The sequence below is a fragment of the Camelus dromedarius genome, chromosome 10, assembly GCF_036321535.1.
Source record: "Camelus dromedarius isolate mCamDro1 chromosome 10, mCamDro1.pat, whole genome shotgun sequence".
Lineage (NCBI taxonomy): Eukaryota > Metazoa > Chordata > Mammalia > Artiodactyla > Camelidae > Camelus > Camelus dromedarius.
The window spans coordinates 41,001,251-41,021,841 of NC_087445.1; the positions used below are offsets into that span (position 1 = coordinate 41,001,251).

Consider the following 20,591-nt stretch of genomic DNA (forward strand, 5'->3'; position numbering starts at 1 on the left):
TAACTGAATCAAGTGTCAATGTGTAAAATTTAGGATGAAATTAAAATAAAACGTTCAATTCTGTTCCTTGGCCACAATGGCCACATCTCAAGTGCTCCAGAGCCACGGGTGCTCAGGCACAGAGGACAGCACGGGTCTAACCGGCTGGCTTATCACAGAAAGAACCCAAGTGCTGAAGTACCACCTTCGCCAGCCTTGCCATCCCTGTAGTTCGGAAGCAGCAGAGCGCGTCAGGGTTCACGGTGACGGTTCTCTGTGCACGGCCCACTTAACTTGCTCCTTCCTCACACAGTGCAGCTTCTGTCTCCTGCTGAATAAATGCCAGCCTCACAAGTAATGCCCTTTATTAGAAAAATGAGGCAGCTCTTTAAAAACCTTGTGAAGTTTTTTGGTGGTCCTATTTCCTCCCACAAAAGCTTCCATCTGATACACTGTCCCTTTTTCCAGCTCTACAGAAAGGAAAGGGACTTTCTTTTTTAAATGACGGCTCTCTCTGGCCAGCGAGAAGATCTATGAATGAAGTACACTTACAGTCTCCATGAGGCTCCCTGCGTTTTCCTTGGGGGCTTCCAGGTTGACCATTTTGCTTCAAGAGACCTGTCAATTTTAAAATAGTGCCTAAAAACAAACAGAAAAATACATCTAAGCATAAAATACTAGAAGAAAATGGATCAAAATGTGAACGGGACTGTTTGGGATTCTTTTTCATTCACTTTGGTTTTGTTCTTTCCAAATTTCTTTAATGAGCATAGGGAAGAGTAAATTTTACTTTTTAAAATACACAGGGAAAATAAAGTTTACCCTTGAAAAGCACAATCCATGTACAAAAGCGGTCAAGTAGGATGTGAAGTGGAGCAATATAAAGGGGTTTAGGAAAACAGAAACCACCTGACCCTGGTTCTTAGACACTCATTTTCTAGTATTGTCTGTTTGGTGACACAGGATTCTATGTCCTTCTCTATGGCAACAGCCACACTGTTTAGTCAGTGGGTAATACTTATATATTAAATGTTGTAAATTCTATGTATGTGGTTTTAATTAAGAATCAATCTGTAGATGATGAAAAATCTCACAGCTGATAAAAACTAGGAGAAAGAAAATCCACATTCCTCCTTCCACATTCGAGCAACTCATTAGATAACGCCTAAGGGTGCTAGTTAGAGGAAATATGACACAGTTAACACCTAAGAACACCAAATAATAATATACCTAAGAAATGTTGAGATGTTTGGAGAAGCAGCCGTATAAGTAGATAATTTTGCTAAATTCCTCATTAGAGTTTAAAATCAATAAATCAAGAGAGGCAGAAGCACAGGAGAATCCTGGTATTTTGATAGTGGCCAACAGAAGAACTAACATCACAAACATTTATAAACCAAAAAAGACTATTCCTGGGAGATGGGCATGGGTAGCTGTGCCCTTTTAGTCAGTGTAATTGTACCCTGTGTTCCTACTATGTTTATAGTTACAAAACAACTTTTAAGTTTATTGTGTAGTAGTTCCAGTAAGCCTGGATATCAGAGAATTATTAGGCATGTTAGGTAAGGTGATTGTCTTGGTCAGTAAAATACTTTTTAAAACCTCCAGGTTGTAAGATATTGAGCAAAGAAATGGGTCAGCCAGTCTAATAATTAAGAGTATCCCCTGGGGAGAGATAAATTGGTGGTTCGGAATTTGCAGATTCTAACTACTAGATATAAAACAGATCTACGACAGGGTCCTCCTATATAGCACAGGGAAATATATTCAGTACCTTGTAATGGCCTATAATGAAAAACAATATGAAAAGGAATATATATATATATGTATGTATGTATAACTGAATTACTATGCTGTACACCAGAAATTAGCACAACATTGTACATTGACTATACCTTGATTTAAAAAAAAAAATAGGAGGGAAAAAAAGCAATATCCTCAAAGCTTGCAACATACGTATAAGCTACAGACACCACTATAGGCACAGAGAAGCATTATAGGCATGGAGCAGGGGTGGAAAGAGAGAAAGCTAATTTCTCCTGCTTTGAAGCTTTGCCAAATCCACTGGCCTCCAGGGGGAGCTGTATTTGTTACATGAGGAGTTGGGAGTCATTACCTTTTGCTTGATCACAGCAGTCTGTGTCTGTGTCTCCAGCCTGCAGGGATCCCAGTGTTCCGTTGCCTGTGAGGATGGACAGTACTTCAACGGCCAGGACTGCCAGCCCTGCCACCGCTTCTGTGCCACTTGTGCTGGTACCTTCTCCCTACTCCTCTTGCTTATTCTTCTGGCTCTGGTTTGGCTTTTGTTTATCTGTCTTTATCCATCACTCATGCAAACCCACTTGATATTTTTCAAGTAAATGCTGGAGAAGCATCTGTCTCTTCGGATAATCATGCATGTATTCTCAACAGCAGTCGGTCCTCAGCAGCCTATCCTAATTGAAAACTGAAATATCCCAGTGGTACCTCCTTCTCTTTCCAAAGAGATCTGATGTTTTTGGCAAATGGGTTCAATCTAAAACTGGAATGTTTTTTTTCCCCAAAAGAACCTAAGGAAAATCACAAATATTATAATTCTTAAAATTACAACCTATTGATGCCATTTTCACAAACTATGCAAGCAGCAGCCCACTGTGCAACCTCTTCTGAGATTTTGTCTCCTGCATTTGTCTTGCCTTTAAGGGGCAGGCGCTGATGGGTGTATTAACTGCACGGAGGGCTACTTCATGGAGGATGGGAGGTGTGTGCAGAGCTGTAGTATCAGCTATTACTTCGACCACTCTTCAGAAAATGGATATAAATCCTGCAAAAAGTAAGTGGATTCACCCCTTCTTCTTTGATTGCCTTCATAAGTAACATGAAACTCAGAATTATTAATGACAAAATAAGGTTCAAACATTTACCTATGGACACCACCAGCTTCAACCCAACTGATTTTTTTTTTTTTGCACTTTAGGAGCAGTGTAAAACCTTTAAAGTAATATTTCTGTTTCAAGTGCATGCTCTCTCCCCTTTAAAATCACAGTCTATCTGCTAGATTTTCTTTAATGTTGTCAAACCTAGCAATTCTTGTAAGAAAAGATTTGTGTGTCATCTCCAAAGGGGGAGTAAAGCTTAAGACATTAAGAGGTTGATAGCAAACACATCTTTTCCTGTGCCTGATATATGAACGGGTGATCAACTGTACCTTCTCTCCATAGATGTGACGCCAGCTGTTTGACATGCAATGGTCCAGGGTTTAAGAACTGTACGAGCTGCCCCAGTGGGTATCTCTTAGACTTAGGAACGTGTCAGATGGGAGCCATCTGCAAGGATGGTGAGTACAACTGCTCATTTTGACCTTCTGAGCAGTGTCATCTTTCTACATTAAGATCTAATATATTTCCTCTTAAAAATGAAACTATTGTGCATGCCCCAGATGGGACGTGCCCGATATCTTGCTGGCGTTCGTTCATTTTGAATTTGAATTCTCAATGGGTTGGATTTTTTTAATGTTCTTTGAATTGCAAGGAGAACTAAAGCATCCACTGCCCAAGATGGCACCAGTTAATTTTTTCTTTAGTTAGTAAACTTTGTTCTTTAAAACTTGAGAATTTTGGATTCACAGCAAAATGAGCAGGAAGTAGAGTTCCCATATATCCCGTGACCACTCCGCACACATACAACCTCCCCCCCGGTACGTATTTGTTACAATGGATGAACCTACATTGACACATTATCACCCAAGGTCTATAGTTTACATTAGGGTTCACTCTTGGTATTCTATGAGCTTGGACAAATGTATAAAGACCAGTATTGTAGCAACACACGGAACACTTTCATTGCCCTAAAAATCCTGTGCTCTGCCTATTCCTCCATCCTCCCCTCCCCCTGCCCAACCCTGGAAACCACAAATTTTTTTTACTGTCTTCATAGATATGCCATTGCAGAGTGTCCTATAGTTGGAATCATATTATCAAACACTAACTGGAAAAGGCTACATATATTTTCCTGTCTTTTGTTATGTGTACTTCTCATCAGATTTTTACATTTCCATATACATTTTACATTTATATCTTGCTTTCTGCATTCTTAAACATTGGACAAATATTATCCTATGTTTTTACAAAGTCTTCAGAAACTTCATTTTTAGTAACAGCATAAAATTCTATCATGTGGAGATGCCACATTTTCTGCCACTCTCCTCTTGTTTGTTACTTACATATCATAATTATAAACACTCCCATCAAATAGTATCTGAATCTTTCATTAAGCCTGTGATAGACAGGCATCTATCTAATCATGGAACCAAGTACAGAACTTAAGGGCTTCAACATGTTGGTCCATTTTTCTTTTCATCACACCAGTGGTTCTCAACCAAAATGCCAAGACTCCCACGCCTTCCCTGAAGATTCATTTTAAATTGACCTTAGGGTACACTCTGAGCACTGACATCTTTAGAAGCTTCTCACGTGTTTCTAATGTGCAGCCATTCCCCCTGACCATTTGGCAAATACCAAGTTCTGTCACTTTTCTAGCCTCAGTTTCCCCATCTATGAAATGAATGAATTTAAATTATTCCCACTCTAGCATTTTGTGAACTTTGACTCTCGCTATAATTCATGCAGGGAGGGCCCTAAAATTGGTGCCTGAATTTTGTGCAGACATGTATCTCAATGATGGATAAAGAAATTATTTTGAACCATCATTGTTCGATACATCTTTAGATTGTTAGGAAAAGAAAAAAACACTGCATTTTGCACAGTTTTACCTGATAAAATCACTTCCCCGGGTTTATTCTTTGTTTTCCTTTGAATGGGTCCTCTTCTGGAAATTTCACAAGAGGCAGGAGAGCTGTGGTTGGGAGAATGTGGATTCAGGAGTAAGAATACTATCATTCATATCTAGACTCCAGGCCTTGGACAGGTTATGAGCTTTTCTGGGCCTCCCTTCCCTTCCTTATCTGTGAAAATGAGAAAGATATTACTGTTGACCTCATATGGTCATTCTACAACTTCCTGTTCAGAACCTCTAACATTAAAAAGATCTGAGCAAGTGATGGCACCAGTGTGGTCTCATATCCACAGAGCATCACAGGTGGCTTTGCATCTTCGTAGTTTTTCTGATGTATGACTGACCTGGCAGGAATGGGCAGACACACTTAGGCTCTGTGTTCAAGCTTTTCATGGCCAGGGCCAGTTCTCACCGCACAACACTGGGGTGAGAAGACTGGGGTGACGGCATCCCAGGCACCATGTAAGTATCACTTTTTAGTTACCAGCAAATTCTCCTTTCCCTTACTTGAAAACATGGTTTCCCTGAATCTGACTATGATCAGAATTTTTGTAAGTTAGTAATTGAAAACCTGAGCAAGATTTTTAAGTGGCCCAAAAGATCCACTGTGATATGAAATTTTCACTCATTGCAGTGGGTACCTGGCATTTTAAGGTTTGTGATGCTTTCACTGCTTTCCCTAAACCACAATAAGCACAGGCTAACTTATGCCAAATGGCACTTTGGGGGCAAAAATGGGAAGTGAAGAACTACCTTTTGCAGTGAGCCCATCTTCAGGTCAAAGAATGAGATCATTGATGGCTTACTACATTTTTCAAATCACATGGCAGTTACATTTAGGGATGTGCCATTTATTTTCTTTCAACTCATATTTCAGTGATTCTAAGACACTTTTTTATGTATTTTAACATCACTGAAGTCAGATTCACCTTATTCTTTATGGCAGCTTTCAACAGCTTCTGATCAGCAGGTTGATGTGACATGTCTCTGACTACTGCTTGTGTTGCACTTTATTGCAGTCCATAATGGCTTCAAAAAGGTCAACTGTTTCCCAGTCTTCAAAAGAAGAATTCATTATTACACAGGCCCAGAGACAAAACAGCTTGTTGTATGTTTAACTAATACTTTGAATAAGCATAAAACTAATATTCTCACTGATAAGAGACTGTGTCACTATTTCACAAGAAACTTCTCCCCAATGGTACTTAAAATAGTGGTGCATCTGAAATCCAGTGTCTTGGAGTCAATGAAATATATCATCAATGACTGGATATGCTCTGCTCTAAGAAATTCCAAAAGGAACAATTCCTTGCTTATATTATTACTGACTTCTAATTTATTCTTTTTCTAATCTTTTTTTTCCCTTTCATAAATGGATACCAATCACATTTACCGTTGGACTGCAATATCTCTCCTTGAAAAACAATGCTGTTGACTGAAATCACTTTGGGTGGACCAAATTTCCTCCTTGTTGACTGCTCCTGAATGATCTCTTCCAATCCCCCCAACCTACCTCTCTGGCCAATCAAAACCTCCTTCCGTGTGTGTCCATCATGCTGCTCTCGTCCTCAACTCCCCCTCTCTCTTGCCGACTTCCTGGAAAAGCAACGGAAGAGTCCTGGGCGGAAGGAGGCTTCTGTATGCTAGTGAAAAAGAACAATCTGTGTCAACGGAAGGTTCTTCAACAACTCTGCTGCAAAACATGCACATTCCAAGGCTGAGCTGCCATCCTAGATTTCTTTGTTCCTGTAGACTTATAGATTACTCCATATTATTATTAAAAAGAAAAAAAAAACAAGCAAAAAAAAAAAAAAAGCAAGCCACCTCTCTCTTTCTTGCTCTCTTTCTCTCTCTCTAATTTGTGCAGGGAGATGGTGAACTGTTTTGTCAGAACTTAAATGGAAAAAAAAAATAAACCTACAACAAGCCTACCTTTTATAACTGGGTGTTTAGTGCTGAACAGCCAGCACCACAGAGACAGTATTGTATGACCAAAGCATTTGATGCCAAAATTTGACGTTAAAGTAATGATTTGATTTCCTGCCCTGGTTTTGAAGGCCTTTTTTTTTTTTTTCCTTTTGCATTTACTTGCTTGTTTCCCCTTTGAGATGCCTAAAAATACCTTTCAAAAACTTCACAAGAGCAGACATAGATCAAAATGAAACAGAAAACTCTTACATCCGTCATTTTTCATGCTTGAGTCCACTGTTGGGGGAAATGGCAGAAAACTGGACCTAGGGGCATTAAGAACATCCCACAGAGTTGTGTTCAGTGTCGTTTGAGTTTTTCACAGTTGAACATTGATTCTTTCTACACATAATTTACTTCGTGCGTTATGTGCCGGGTTTGGCATTACACTCACTTGATAAGTCCGCGCCACTGGTTTCATCAGATAGACTTGCTGCTACTGGCTTTTCCATGGTAGATTTGGTTATTTTACATACAGTTGGTCAAATGGGGTTGCTCTGCATAGTCAAATTGGTAATGGACAGAATGCAAAGATACACAAAACGGCCAAGACCGATCCAGCTCCCCCAAATCCAGAGTGCTCACTCGTAGACCCTGCACAATCTCTTGGTGCTATTTCGTCATTATCCCCATAGTATTTTTTTTTAAGGCCATCAGAAATTCTATTGTAGTGGGAAGCATTTTGGATTATGATGCAAGAAACTTCTTCCTGGAGTCAAACGTTTCTAAAAGGTCCTGTATTTTTGAAGAAATGGAATTTATTTAAATAATATTTAAGCTCATGCCCAAGTTGGCTGGGTGACATTTTTCAATGGTGCTTATTAGAAGTCTTTTCATCTTTTCACTTTAAGAAAATAAAACTGGAAATTGAAGACGGGCAGCATGATTGCACCCTCCTGGCCCTGCTGTTTTCCCACTCCTCTGTCCTTCTGCCGTCATGCTGTGATGCACCTGTCCACTGAATGTCACTGAGGTCATCTGTTTTCTTGGAAGTATCCTCACTAGTTTTCTATGACTCCCCAAACACATCCTGGAATCTAGCAGACTGAATTTTGTGAAGGCTGTTTGGATCAGTGGTCAGAAATGGGGAAGCCCAATAGATCTTTGTGCAGTTCTGAGTTTTTGTTCAGAGGAAGGATAGACTATTAGCAAGTTTCATGTTCCATATCAAAGCCCCAATGGTGACCTCACTTGCTTTGAGGGTGACTAGCCATCTCGCGAGCTCTAGGCTTCAGACAGCCTCACTTCAAGGTGTCACTGGCCTCACAGATGAGAACAGGAATGATGTCAGTATAGGTTATCCTGGGAAGTGGATGCGAAGGTCCCCATCCAAGCAACAAGCTAGTAAAAAGCCTACTTTGAAGATACTCATTCCCAGACATCAAAGTTAACATCAAACCCAAGACAAAGAATGAGTACAAAGTCTAATGACCCTCCTAAAAGCACTGTAGTGAGACTGAGTCATGTAATGAGTCAGATGTAACTCGGCAATCACCTGATTTTACTGAGAAGTGTTCCTCTTCCTAACACTGCAGGCCCTTCTGACCCAAAGAAAGCAAGTTAGTCCTGAGTATGGGTGTACAGAATCTTACATTTAAAGACACGGTCTCTAAGTGGACAGAAATTAAGCACAAGCCTAAAGCAAGGTCAAGTATCGGCAAAGCCAGATTTGCCTGCAAAGGAATCCATTTAACTGAACCAACCCGTAATATTTGAGGCACAAGGTTGCCATGAAGGGAAAAGTAAAAATGATGTCCGTGTTCTTAGACAAATAGCCATCCGACAGCCAAATTCACCAGGGTCCACCAACGTGTGTTCCATTTCTCACTGACCACACAGACGCACATCGTGGAAATACTGGTTTAACTACTAGTGTTACTGCCTCGTTTATCTACAGATTATTAACTAGAACATAATGCTTTCAAAGTTTAAGTTAATGTTATATATTATGTATAAATATATATATTCATAATGAGATATATGTAATGGATAGTACAAAGTTTGGAGACTTAACAAATGCTCTAACCTTCTAGAGACAAAAGTCCTATCTTCTATTTTCTTTTTTTCATTTTTCATTAGTGACCCATTGTTAAATCCAAATCCACTTTTACTGAAAAATACTGTACATGTGTAAAATGTTCAGTTGTTTTTTGTAAAATATAGTAGAATGGTTGTAATTGATACTGGCCAAAATCAATGTTATTCCATATTTTATTTTTTCTATTAAATTAACCTGAGTTCCTGTTTACTCTGATCTGTTCATACCCCTGTGCCAACATCTCTGAAAGGGGAGGTCATGAGAAATTTGTTTCCACACAGAAGCTAAATATGGAGGAAAGGGTGGCGGTGAATGAAGCATCTAAATGAAGTTGGGGAAAGGGGGTGAGCAGAGGTGGGGATGGAAAGAAAAGGAGAAAGGATCAGAACAATATAAGAAAGGAGAAGTTTAAGTTTGCTCATGAATGTATGTTAAAGCCCATTTTTAGTAAGCAGGTTGTGAAAAAAAATCTGTAAAATCTTGGTGTAGTTTCTATCACATTGTTCAAATGCCATCTTGAGTGAAAGGGCATCTGGGCCTGCTCTTTCCCCGGGCTTCCCCCAGGGCACGGACCACTTACCGCACACCCACCAGTGGGTATATGGAAGGGTGGGGACCAACAGGCAGGGTGCCAAGAGGTGGGGAGTGTCAAAGCTGTCACAGAGTCTGGCCTTGTCCAAGTCTGTGATCTCCTGTGTTACACTGTCAGTGGGCATCCCTGCGTGCCTAGAAGGGGACTCTCAAAAATCAACCTCCAATACATGCCACAGGCTCGGGCTGCAGGTTAGCAAAAAACAACCCTGGACTATAGATCTTTGTCAACCCTGCTTGAGATGGTCACTAGCTTTGAGGGTTCAGTGCCCTATCTTTTGGGACAAGAAATGAGAAATCAACAGTAGTGACACACATATTGAGCTCCAATTAGGTTTAAAAAATTGCAGATACAAAAAGGTGTAAGAGAGCCCTGTGCTGCCATGAAGCCCCATTACAGGGGTGGGCGCAACTGATTGTAGTAACCACTTGCTGTGTGCTCACAGCATGGAAATACAGTGTACATACATACCGATACAAATACAGACTCTTACCTCTCACAAGAACTCTAATCCTCTGCTTAATGAGAAAGCTGACATGTGGACTTGAAATAAATTGAGACTACATAATCAGACTCATAATAATAAAAATAAAACTCAACAGTAAGACAATTAACACTAAGCAGTGAATTCTAAATCTCAGATGAATGAGACACTGAAGTGTCAAGGTCAGACAGGCAGAAATTCCTTTGAATTGCAATGGTCAGGGCCAGTTTCCTAGAGCTGGTACTTGGAGGAAGGCTAAGGCTTAATCAAGCAGATGGGACACGATCAAGAGGAACATTGGAACATTACCAGTGAACTTGCTGCAAAAGGGCTATTCAGGGAAGCAAGTAAATTGTCTTCATGGTTTTCATCTATTTAGTCCATTGCTACAAAGGACAGTGATTCAACATTTGATGGATTAGTCAGGAAGAATCTGCATTTTCCCACTTTCCAAAAGCTGGATGGTGGGCCCATTCTTTTCAACTCCCACACCTGTGGAAGGCCTTGCTGATCATTAGTAGCCACTGCTGACTGATCAAAATGTTCTCATTTTTCACCCCAACATTAGGGGCTTATCATCCTGCTACAGATCTCTTCTATCAGATTCACTGTTTTTCCACCCAACAGTCTCTTTGTGTTGACAAATTTGCAAACTGAGTGCTTGGTAGAGAAGGAGGGGTGACTGTTGGAATAATTACCAAATTAAAATTTCTCTATCAGGTGATCAACCCTGTAGGCACATCTGAGTATGGAGATATTTAATACCTGATCCCCTCATGAAAAAAGAATAGTATGCAGCTAACATATAAGCGGGCTTATTATCACTCAGCTTCATACAAAGGGCAATGACAGACAGCAGCTGGACAAACATGAAGAAAACCAGAGACAATTTTGAACTACAGCCTGGCCAGTTCAGCACTCCCTCTTTCCATCTGCTCGTACGAGACAAAGGCCAACGCGACCTCACCTGGCCCAAGCTGGGCCCTCAGCCCCAAACTAAGTATATGTCAGTGACAAAGTATAAACCTGCTTCTCTTCCCTGGTTGACATCCATTTCCAAAGTTATTTTTGTTGCAAACTCATAAAATCTGAAGTTCTCGGCAGAATACTTTGGAGCCATTGACAAATTCTGGAGGGCCTAGCCAAGATGGACTTAATTTCACCGTGGCTTGTTGGAGCAACTTGGCACCAGAAATACAACTGAAATCTATATACTCACGTCTCCTCTTCATCATGAGAGGTGAAGATGTGGCCCAGAGTTAATTCTTGGGCGAGAAGGATGTAGTTATGCAGCACTGCTAAGTTTCAAAGGGCAAGTGTGAGACCTGGGGTGCCAGTCCCCTCCCACTCCCTACCTGCAAGCGACTCGGAAGGATGCGTAACTGCCTTGCTCCTGATGGATTTTCCTGAGAGGTTTCTGTCTCTAAAAGGCCACCACTGGGGGGTGGGGGAGATGTAGGGTACACTTGTTGCTTTTTCAGGACCAGGTGTCAGGCAACAAAAGATATTTTGTGTCCCCATTTCTAGAAATTTCCAGATACATGCCCTGAGGCCTGAATCATAAAAACTTTTTTCATTTTAGAAGAAAATACATTCTTTTAAGAATACAGTGTTTCGAAGCTGGCAGAATTTTACTAAAATGGCTTCAATTAATTTGCCCCTCCCATGAAAATCAGGCCTATAGAAACTGTCTATTCCAAGATTCACGGCTGGTAAAGGGTGTGGCTGCAACTCAAGCCCACAGCATCAACCTTCTGCACAACACTGCCTCCTTTTTAAGGGTGCCAGAGGGAAAGTAAGTCTATACTGCATATGTTGCAAGGCAGCGGGGAAGAGCTTTTTCCCACGGACAGAGAGAAAGCACACCGTATCCCTGGACTTGGTTTTTTTTTTTTTTTTTTGCCTTGTGAGCCTAAATGAATCACTTCCATAAACAGACCTTGAGTCTCTGTCATATACCAAGCTCTGAGGCCCTTCATGCCCTCTGCAAGTTTATAGACTAGTGGGCAACATGGACACAAAACCCACATGGTTATAAAATGAAGCTATTTTAGTGCCTTAAAAGGGCATAAAAATATTGTTGGGAGCCCAGAAAAGCAGGCTCACTTTACCAATTAAGTGCTAAAGGCCACATGCCTTGCACCATAAGCTTTCCAAGGGCATCCAAAAATAATGTGAAACATTCAAAACAGAGTTGTCTCTAAAATATGCATGATCCAATGATATTTTAATTAAATATCTACAAAATGAAAAATGTCAAACTAGTCAACTGCAACTCAACACTTAAGGGATCACATATAAGTAAACGTAATGTGGGATAAAGGTGAATTTTAATATATTTGATACGATGTGGGACCTACAGTAGTAGGAGAACCTAGGATCTATTGGGATCCTAATATAACCCAGTGAAGAAGCGACAAATTCACTATTCCTGCTTAGGGGGTAGGGAATCATATTTATATGTATTCCTGATCTCTTCCTTCAAGAGTCCCACCTGCCAATCCAAACAGCTACTTGCCATTTACCTTTAGATGTCTACTAGGCATCTCAAAATTAACATGTGCAAAACAGGCTTCAAGCTCACCTATCCCCTAAGCACTATCACCAAGTGTCTCTCGTTTCAGTAAATGGCATTAAACTATATCCACCTAAAAATCCATACATCACCCAGTTGCTCAAATCTAAAACCTAGGATTCCTGTTTCCATCCCCAAACCCAATCCATTAGCAAGGTCCCATTAACCACACCTCCACAATGTATCACCAAGTGGTTTAACTCTTGACGCCATAGCTATAATTCTGGGTCAACAACCATCCCCTCCACCCTGAACCATTGCAGGAACCTCCTAACTAGCTTCCTGCTTCTCGCCCCTCCTTTCCTCTTTTTTTCCTCTCCTCCCCCATCCATTCTACATGTGGATAGCAGAGTGCTGTTACAAATACAAAATCTAACTTTGCCTCTCTCTTCCTGTTCACTCAGAATAAAATCTGTACTCCTTACCCGAGAGCTTCCTGATCTCTTCTCACGCCCCCTGCCCCCTTGCTCACCATGTTTTGGTCCTACCAACTTTCTTTTTGTTCTTCAAACAAAGCCAGCTTGTTTATCTATCCAGACCCCTGCTCTTCACGTGGCTGGCTTCTTCTCATCCTACAGGTCTTACAAAAATAGCTTCATCAGAAAGCAGCTGTCTCTACCACTCACCCCATTCTTGCCCACTGTTTTTGGTCTTTTTATCGCACTTATCACAGACATGACATTCTCTGGTTCACTGACTTGTTTATCGTCAGTCTCTTCCTCTAGAACATCAGCACCACGAGGGCTGGGCTTTTGTGCATCTTGTCCACTGCTGTATCTTTTATGTCTAGCACAATGCCTTGCTTAAATACTTGGGGAATGAATGAATAAAAATACTTAAGAGAGAAATGACATTAGGGATAAGTCTTGAAGGATATGCAGGAATCTGTAAATCAACGAAGGTGAGGATGCTGAAGAAGGACTCTGGAGAGAGAACCAGTACATGGGCACAAAACCATCAAAGGACTTGCAGGCTGCGAGGCTGGGAGCGGGCAGGGTGGGCTGCTGATGGGAGGCAATGGGCAGACCACGGAGGTCAACTTGTCAAGGGCCTAGGATGGGCTGCTGCCCTTCCTCCACCTCCTCGTCCTCAGAGTCATCAACCCTCTTTTCAGAGAGGCTAACTGATTTACTCAAGGACCCCATCAAGTCAACCCATGGCCTCCTGCCAACAAATTTGGGAAGCATTCATTCAGACAGAATGCTGAGGAGGCTGCATTTGCTTCAGTCCCCAGGGGACTGATGGCTGCCCTGGGCCAGCTCAATGAAAGGGCAGGGTACCAAGCAGAGCTCAGCTGTCAGATTAGCTCACATGAGAGGAAGGAGCCCATGGCTTCCCTTCACTGTGATGTCCTTGGCCAAGTCTGTTTGCAAGACTAGACTTTGGGGACAAGGGCTGGCTAAGAACCTTCTTTCTTTCTAAGGGAAAGACCCTTGCCCTCTAAACGCTCATGACCAGAGAAGAGCAAAGGGAAAGAAAGGACTCCACGAGCACCTCCCTTTCCTAACCACGGACACAATGACTCCCGTGTGTGGAGTGCTTCCCGTGTGCTGAGCCCGGTGCTAAACGCTTTCTATGAGTCATTTTGTTCAATATTCCCAATAGCCTGATTTTCTTCTCTTTTTACAAATGAGAAAGCAGATGAGGTGAATGCCAAAGGCACCTCAGTGGTTAAATGGAAGTTCTGGGGTCAATTAAAACCCAGACTATCTGATATCGGCGTCTCCAGGAGCAATACAAGAGACAAGGAAGAGGTCTGTCCAAACCACCTTCAGGCCATGACCCTGGAGCTTGCATCATGACTGTATTGTACCTGACAACGTCTGGTCCAGAGTCCATACTATCTCTTGTGTGTGGAGCAGTACCAGCCCAGGACAGCTCCCCATGGCCACACAGTGCTCTGTGTGACCGAGCCAGGAGTGGATTTCATTATCATCATGAGAATTAGTAGCAACCAATGGGCCGTGTGGGCAAAAGAAATCAGAAAAGACCTGAAGGAAATGAGGCAGTGACTGTTAAGGGATGAGGATGTGATGCCCCCTTTCAAGCTAATTTTCCTTTTTCTGGGAAGCCAACATTTGCATTCTGTAGCCTCCGATGAAATGAGGAGGAAATAGAACGGAGATACAGGGAATGTGGAGAAACATTACAATGTTGAAAATCATCACGTAGTACTAATACAAATTCCGTGAGCTCCTCTGACCAATGTAGTATAAAACAAATTATTTTCAGGTGATATTAAACAGGATTTTCTTGACACTTGAACCGTAACTCTTAAAATATAATAAAAGCTGAACTATCAAAATATGAGGCTTTTTATTATGTTAATTGACTTGTATCATTAGGAGAGCCACAAATACAACAGAAACCAGGAGTCATCTTGACCATCTTCCCTTGACCATCCCGCACATCTGATCCACCAGAGTCAAGACAACTCTACCTCCAAAATGTCCCAGATCCAGTTTCTGTCCTTCACGTGAACTGCCCCCATCTTAGCCCACACCGTGCTGGGTCAAGCCACTTCCCAGCGGGGCAGCTGCAACACCTCGTAAGCAGCCTCACTGAATGCCTGCTGTGTCCACACTCCACACGTCCTCTCCTTCCTCTAAGCTATTCTACAAAGCAGCTGGAGTGCTCTCTCTCAGAAGTCAAAGCTCACATGAGACTCCACTATTTAAATCCTTCCCCTGGCTTCCCATTTCACCTAGGACAGAATTAAAATTCCTTTCTACGTTCTTCAAGGCCATGGTCAGTCTGACCTCCCCACCTCTCTAAACTCACCTCGTGCCACGTGCCGCTCTCCTTCCCTTCATATTGTCCAGCAACACTAACTTTCCCTGATTCCTCTATTCTGCTTTGTACCTTAGAACTTTCCCACGTGCCATTCCCTCTACTTTAATACTGTTCCATCCCTAATCATCTACACTTGGCTAACACTTGTTATCTGGGTCCCAGTTTAAATGTCACATCATTTTCTGATCTTTCTAGACAAGGTTAGATTCCCTTATTATAAGCTCTCAGGGAAACCTCTACTTTACTTTCATATCAATTATAAGCATCTAGTTAGTTGTCGGAGTATCTGTTTGCTGAATGTAATTCTTAGTACAAGGTTTGTTCCATGGGGACAAATTCTGTAAATGTCTCATATCTCATGAATCTAGCAAAATGTCTCTCAGAGAGGAGGTACTTGATAAGTCTTTGATCAGTAGATGAGTAAGTTAATAAATGAATAATTAAGTGAATAACTGAGTAAATGACAGGGAGCAAATAGCTCAGGCCCAGATACTGGTACAATTAAGTTCTAATCTTGATTCTGTATAACTTCAGTGTAGCCCTCTCTGTCCACTTCAGTGCCCAAATCTTCAGCATCATCCCTGTGAGCCTTTCCAGCCCTTGTATTCAATGTAAGGGGAAAATCCAGTGATAGAACTATGGAGATTCTATTGCTGGGCCTAGAACACACAAAACCCTTGTCATAAACTTAATAAAGCCAGTGCTTTAGGATCTCGCCACTAAAAGTGTGCAGCTGGGAGTTGGTTAGGGTGGAGACAGTTCAAGCGCCTCGCCCCCTACATTCCCATCCATTCACTGCTATTAAGGAACTTTACAGATGGAATCAAAGGTTATTATCAACTGACTTTAAAATAAGGAGATTATTTCTGATTATCCATGTGGGCCCAAGATAGGTCAGAGGGAGGCAGTAGGAGGAGGCAGAGGAGGCATGAGGCAGAGGAGGGGATCAGAGAGATTCAAGATGAAAGAAGGATTTTACCGACAGTTACTGACTTTGAAGAGGCAGAAAGGGGCCCACAAGCCAAGAAATGCATGCTGTCTCTAGAAACTGAGAACAATCGCCAGCCAACAGGTATCAAGGACACTGGGACCTCCATCCTGAACTCTGCTATCAACCTGAATGAACCTGGAGCAGGTGGATCTCCAGAGCCTACAAAAAGAATGCAGCCTGTGACACATTCATTCCAACCTTGTAAAACCAGGAGCAGAGAAGCAGCGGAGCCTCCCTGTGCCCAGACCTCTGACCTGCAGAATGGAGAGATAAATGTGTGTTCTGTTAAGCCACAAAACGTATGGTTACTCGTTACAGCAGCAATAGCAAACTGATACATATTGGCTCATTTTCAAAGCTGTGGCCTGAGGGACAGGCTTCTAATTAAATGCATATGTAAAGGCCGACTATAATCTTCTCCAGAGATCTTGGAGAGTGGATGCTATCTTTTCGTCCTCCTTCTGCCAAGCTACAAAGCACCAGTATCTTCCAGACTGGAGCTTTTACAGATGTCTCATGCCCCAGTTTTGGTGGCTGCAGCCCAGAGGACACCCCTTGACTACCTCTGGTGGCCAGCAGGGCTTGTATTCCTGGGTTCCACCGGATTGTAACTAACAGACATTGCATGGCTGGCTACCATCCCCACCCCAGGGCACCTGCGCAGAGAGCAGACTGAAACCACCCCAGTCTTTCTGTGAAAGAAGCCCATATGCTTGCTTGGAGTCTCAGCCTGAGGGGCAGGCTTCTGGTTTGGGACATTTTAGAGACCTACTAAGATGCACTCCTGGGACAGAAGCCACTGGACAGCATCACTGCACTCTCCCTCTGCCTCACTCCAGGCAGCTGGTGTCTCCAAGAAAGGAACCTGCACACTTGTCTGGCACCTCTGATCTTTGTGACTACCTAACCCAAGGAACACCTCTAGATCACCTGGCTCCAGTGGCCAATGGGACTTACACTTGCAATCCCATGAAACTCCATGCGTTTGCCCACTTTAAAAGCTGCTGCCCGAGAGTCTGGCTTCCAATCAACCTGAATCTAGGTGCTGATTGAGATCCTCCCTTTTGGGACACTGACAGCCCCTGGCACACTCCAACTAATGGGACCCACTAAAAATAAAATAGAGTGCTTGAACAATCACAAAGGTTTGAGAGACAACAAAGAGGGCAGCATAGAATGGCAAAGTTCATCTATACAAGGCCACTCCTTCAAGACTGGGAAAGGTGGCTGTTTTGCATTATGCATAGAAACCAACACAGACAGTCAAAGAAAATGAAAAGACAGAGGACTATGTTCCAAATGAAAGAACAAGATAAAACCTCAGGAAAAAAAAAAAAAGTCCTTAATGAAATGGAGTTAAGCGATTTACCTGATAAAGAATTCAAAATAATGGTCATAAATACGCTCACTGAACTTGAGAAGAATGGATGAATATAGTGAGAACTTCAGCAAAGAGACAAAGTATAAGAGTACCAAACAGAAGTCATGAAACTCAAGAATATAACCGAACTGAAAAATGTAAGAGCAGGGGTTCAACAGGAGACTAGATGAAGCAGGAGAAAAGATCCGTGAATCCAAAGACGTGGCAATGGAACTAACCCAACCAGAGCAGCAAAAAAAGAATGCAAAAAAGTACAGAGAGCTTAAGGGACATGTGGGGCATCATCAAGATGACCAACAGTCACTTTATGGTGATCCCAGAAGAGAGAGAAAGGGACAGAAAACTTTTTTGAAGAAATAATGGCTGAAAACTTCTCTAACCTAGGAAAAGAAAGAGACATTCAGATCCAGCAAGCCCGGAGAGTTCCAATTAGGATGAATCGAAAGAGACAGCCACACAAAGACACATTACAATCAAAGCGTCAAAAGTTACAGACAAGGAGAGACTCTTAAAAGCAGCAAGAGAAAAACAACTTGTTACATACAAGGGAACCCCCATAAGATCATCAGTAGATATCTTAGCAGAAACTTTTTGGGCCAGAGAAGGGAGTATAATATAGCCAAAATGTCAAAACAAAAAACTTCCAACCAAGAATACTCTACCTGAATAAGCTGCCATTCAGAATTGAAGGAGAAAGAGTTTTCTAGACTAGCAAAATATAAAGGAGTTGATCACTAAACTGGCCTTACAACAAGTGTTAAAAGGGGCTTCTTTAGGCTGAAAAGAAAGAGCATCATTAGTAATAGGAAAACCTATGGAAGCATAAATCTCACTGGTAAAAATAAATACATAGTAAAATTTAGAATAAATGAATGTTGTAAAGATGGTGGATCAATCACTTATAAATCTAGCATAAAAGTTAAAAGACAAAAGTAGTAAAATTATAACTTAAATAATTAGTTAAGGAACATACAAGATTAAAAGATGTTAAGTTGTGACATCAAAACATACATAAATTTGGGGGGGCATAGTAAAAATATAGAGCTTTAGGATGCGCTAAAATCTAAGTTGTTATCAATTTAAAATAAACAGTTATGGGGGAGGGTATAGCTCAGTGGTAGAGTGTGTACTTAGCACGCAGGAGGTCCTGGGTTCAAACCCTAGTAACTTTATTAAATAAACCCAATTACCTCTTTCCCCCAAAATAAATAGTTATAAATATAACTTGTTATATGTAAGCCTCATGGCAACTAGAAAGCAAAAACCTATAGTGGACACACAAAAGATAAAGGAATCTAAGTGTACCACTGCAGGAAATCATCAAATCACCATGAGAAGAACAAAGGAGCTACAAAAGCAAGCAAACAATGAACAAAACTGCAATAAATGTATACGTATCAATAGTTATTTTAAGTGTATTTTGATGTCTCCTATCAAAAGACACAGAATGACTGAATGAATAACAAAAGTCCCATCTATAGGCTGCCTACATGAGACTCACTTTGGATGTAAGGATACACACAGACTAAAAGTGAAAGAACAGAGAAAGATAATCTATACAAATGGAAACCAAAGGAAAGCTAAGGTAGCTATACTTATATGAAACTAAACAGACTTTAAAACAAAGACTGTAATAAAAGACAAAGAAGGGCATTAACAATAAAAGGGTCATCCAACAAAAGGATATAACATTTGTAAATATTTACATTTATAAATATTGTAAATATTGATTTATGCATCCTACGTAGGAACACCTAAATATGTAAAGCAAATATTAAAAGACCTAAGTGGAGAAATAAGACAGCAATACAATAATAGTAGAGGAATTTAATACCCCACTTACATCAGTGGATAGACCATTCAGACAGGAAATCAACAAGGAAACATCAGCCTTAACACGCTGATCACGTCACCTAAATCTGGGTGACAGTTGTGTTTCCTCAGGGGCACCCAATCCACAGTGGGCGAGTAACGTGTTAAATGACACCGTAGACCAGAAACAGAGATCGTTTCATCAAAAAAAAAAAAAAAAAAAAAGCCCCTGAAACAGATGCACATGGAACATTCTCCAGGATAGATTACATGTTAGGCCACAGAACTAGGCTTAATAATTAAGAAGACTGAAATCGTATCAAGCATCTTTTTCGACCACAATGGTATAAAACTAGAAATCAATTACAAGAAGAAAACTAAAATTCACAAATATATGGAGATTAAACAATATACTACTGAAACCCAATGGGTCAAAGAAGAAATCACGACAGAAACTTAAAATATCTTGAGACAAATGAAAATGGAAACACAACATACCAAAACTTATGAAGTGCAGTACAAGCAGTTTTAAAAGGGTAGTTCATAGTGATAAAAGCCTTCATCAAAAAACAAGAAAAATCCCAAACAACTTAACTTTGCACTTCAAAGAATTAGAAAGAGCAAAGTCCAAAGTTAGCAGAAGAAAATAAATATCAGAACAGAAATAAATGAAATAGAAACTAAAAGTAGAATAGAAAAGATCAATGAAACTGAGAACTAGCTTTTGAAAAGATAAAATTCACAAAGTTTTAGCAAGACTCACTGAGAAAAAGAGAGGATGCAAATAAAATTAGAAATGAAAGAGAAGACTAGGCTGATATCACAGAAATACAAAGGATAACAGACTATTATAATTATACATCAACAAATTGGATAACCTAGAAGAAATGGATCAATTCCTAGAAATACACAACCTACTATGACCAAATCATGAAGAAACAGAAATTCTGAACAGATCAATTACTAGTAAGGAGATTGGAGCAGTAATCAAAAATCTCCCTACAAAGAAAACTCCAGGACCACTTGGCTTTACTGGTGAATTCCAACAAACATTTAAACAAAAATTAATACCAATTCTTCTCAAAACTCTTCTAAAAAATAGAAGAGGAAGAAACGATTCCAAATTCACTTTATGAGACCAGCATTATCATACAAGGATGCCACAAAAAGAAAATTACAGGCCAATGTCCCTGATAAACAATAGA

General features: G+C 40.9%; 1 protein-coding gene across 2 annotated transcripts in view; it reads left to right on the forward strand.

The window, feature by feature from the left end:
- The window catches only part of PCSK5 (proprotein convertase subtilisin/kexin type 5), a 413,695-nt gene that overhangs the window by 276,971 nt on the left and 116,133 nt on the right, over positions 1-20,591 (forward strand). Inside the window, exons 18-21 of one of the 2 annotated variants that reach the window (XM_010978064.3) lie at positions 2,135-2,232; positions 2,662-2,791; positions 3,180-3,295; positions 6,358-8,959. In XM_010978064.3, coding sequence (XP_010976366.1) covers positions 2,135-2,232; positions 2,662-2,791; positions 3,180-3,295; positions 6,358-6,473 — 460 coding nt within the window. In that variant the 3' untranslated portion in view covers positions 6,474-8,959. Of the gene's footprint in view, positions 1-2,134; positions 2,233-2,661; positions 2,792-3,179; positions 3,296-6,357; positions 8,960-20,591 lie in introns of those variants that run through there. The other variant, XM_031449902.2, reaches the window with a different exon arrangement.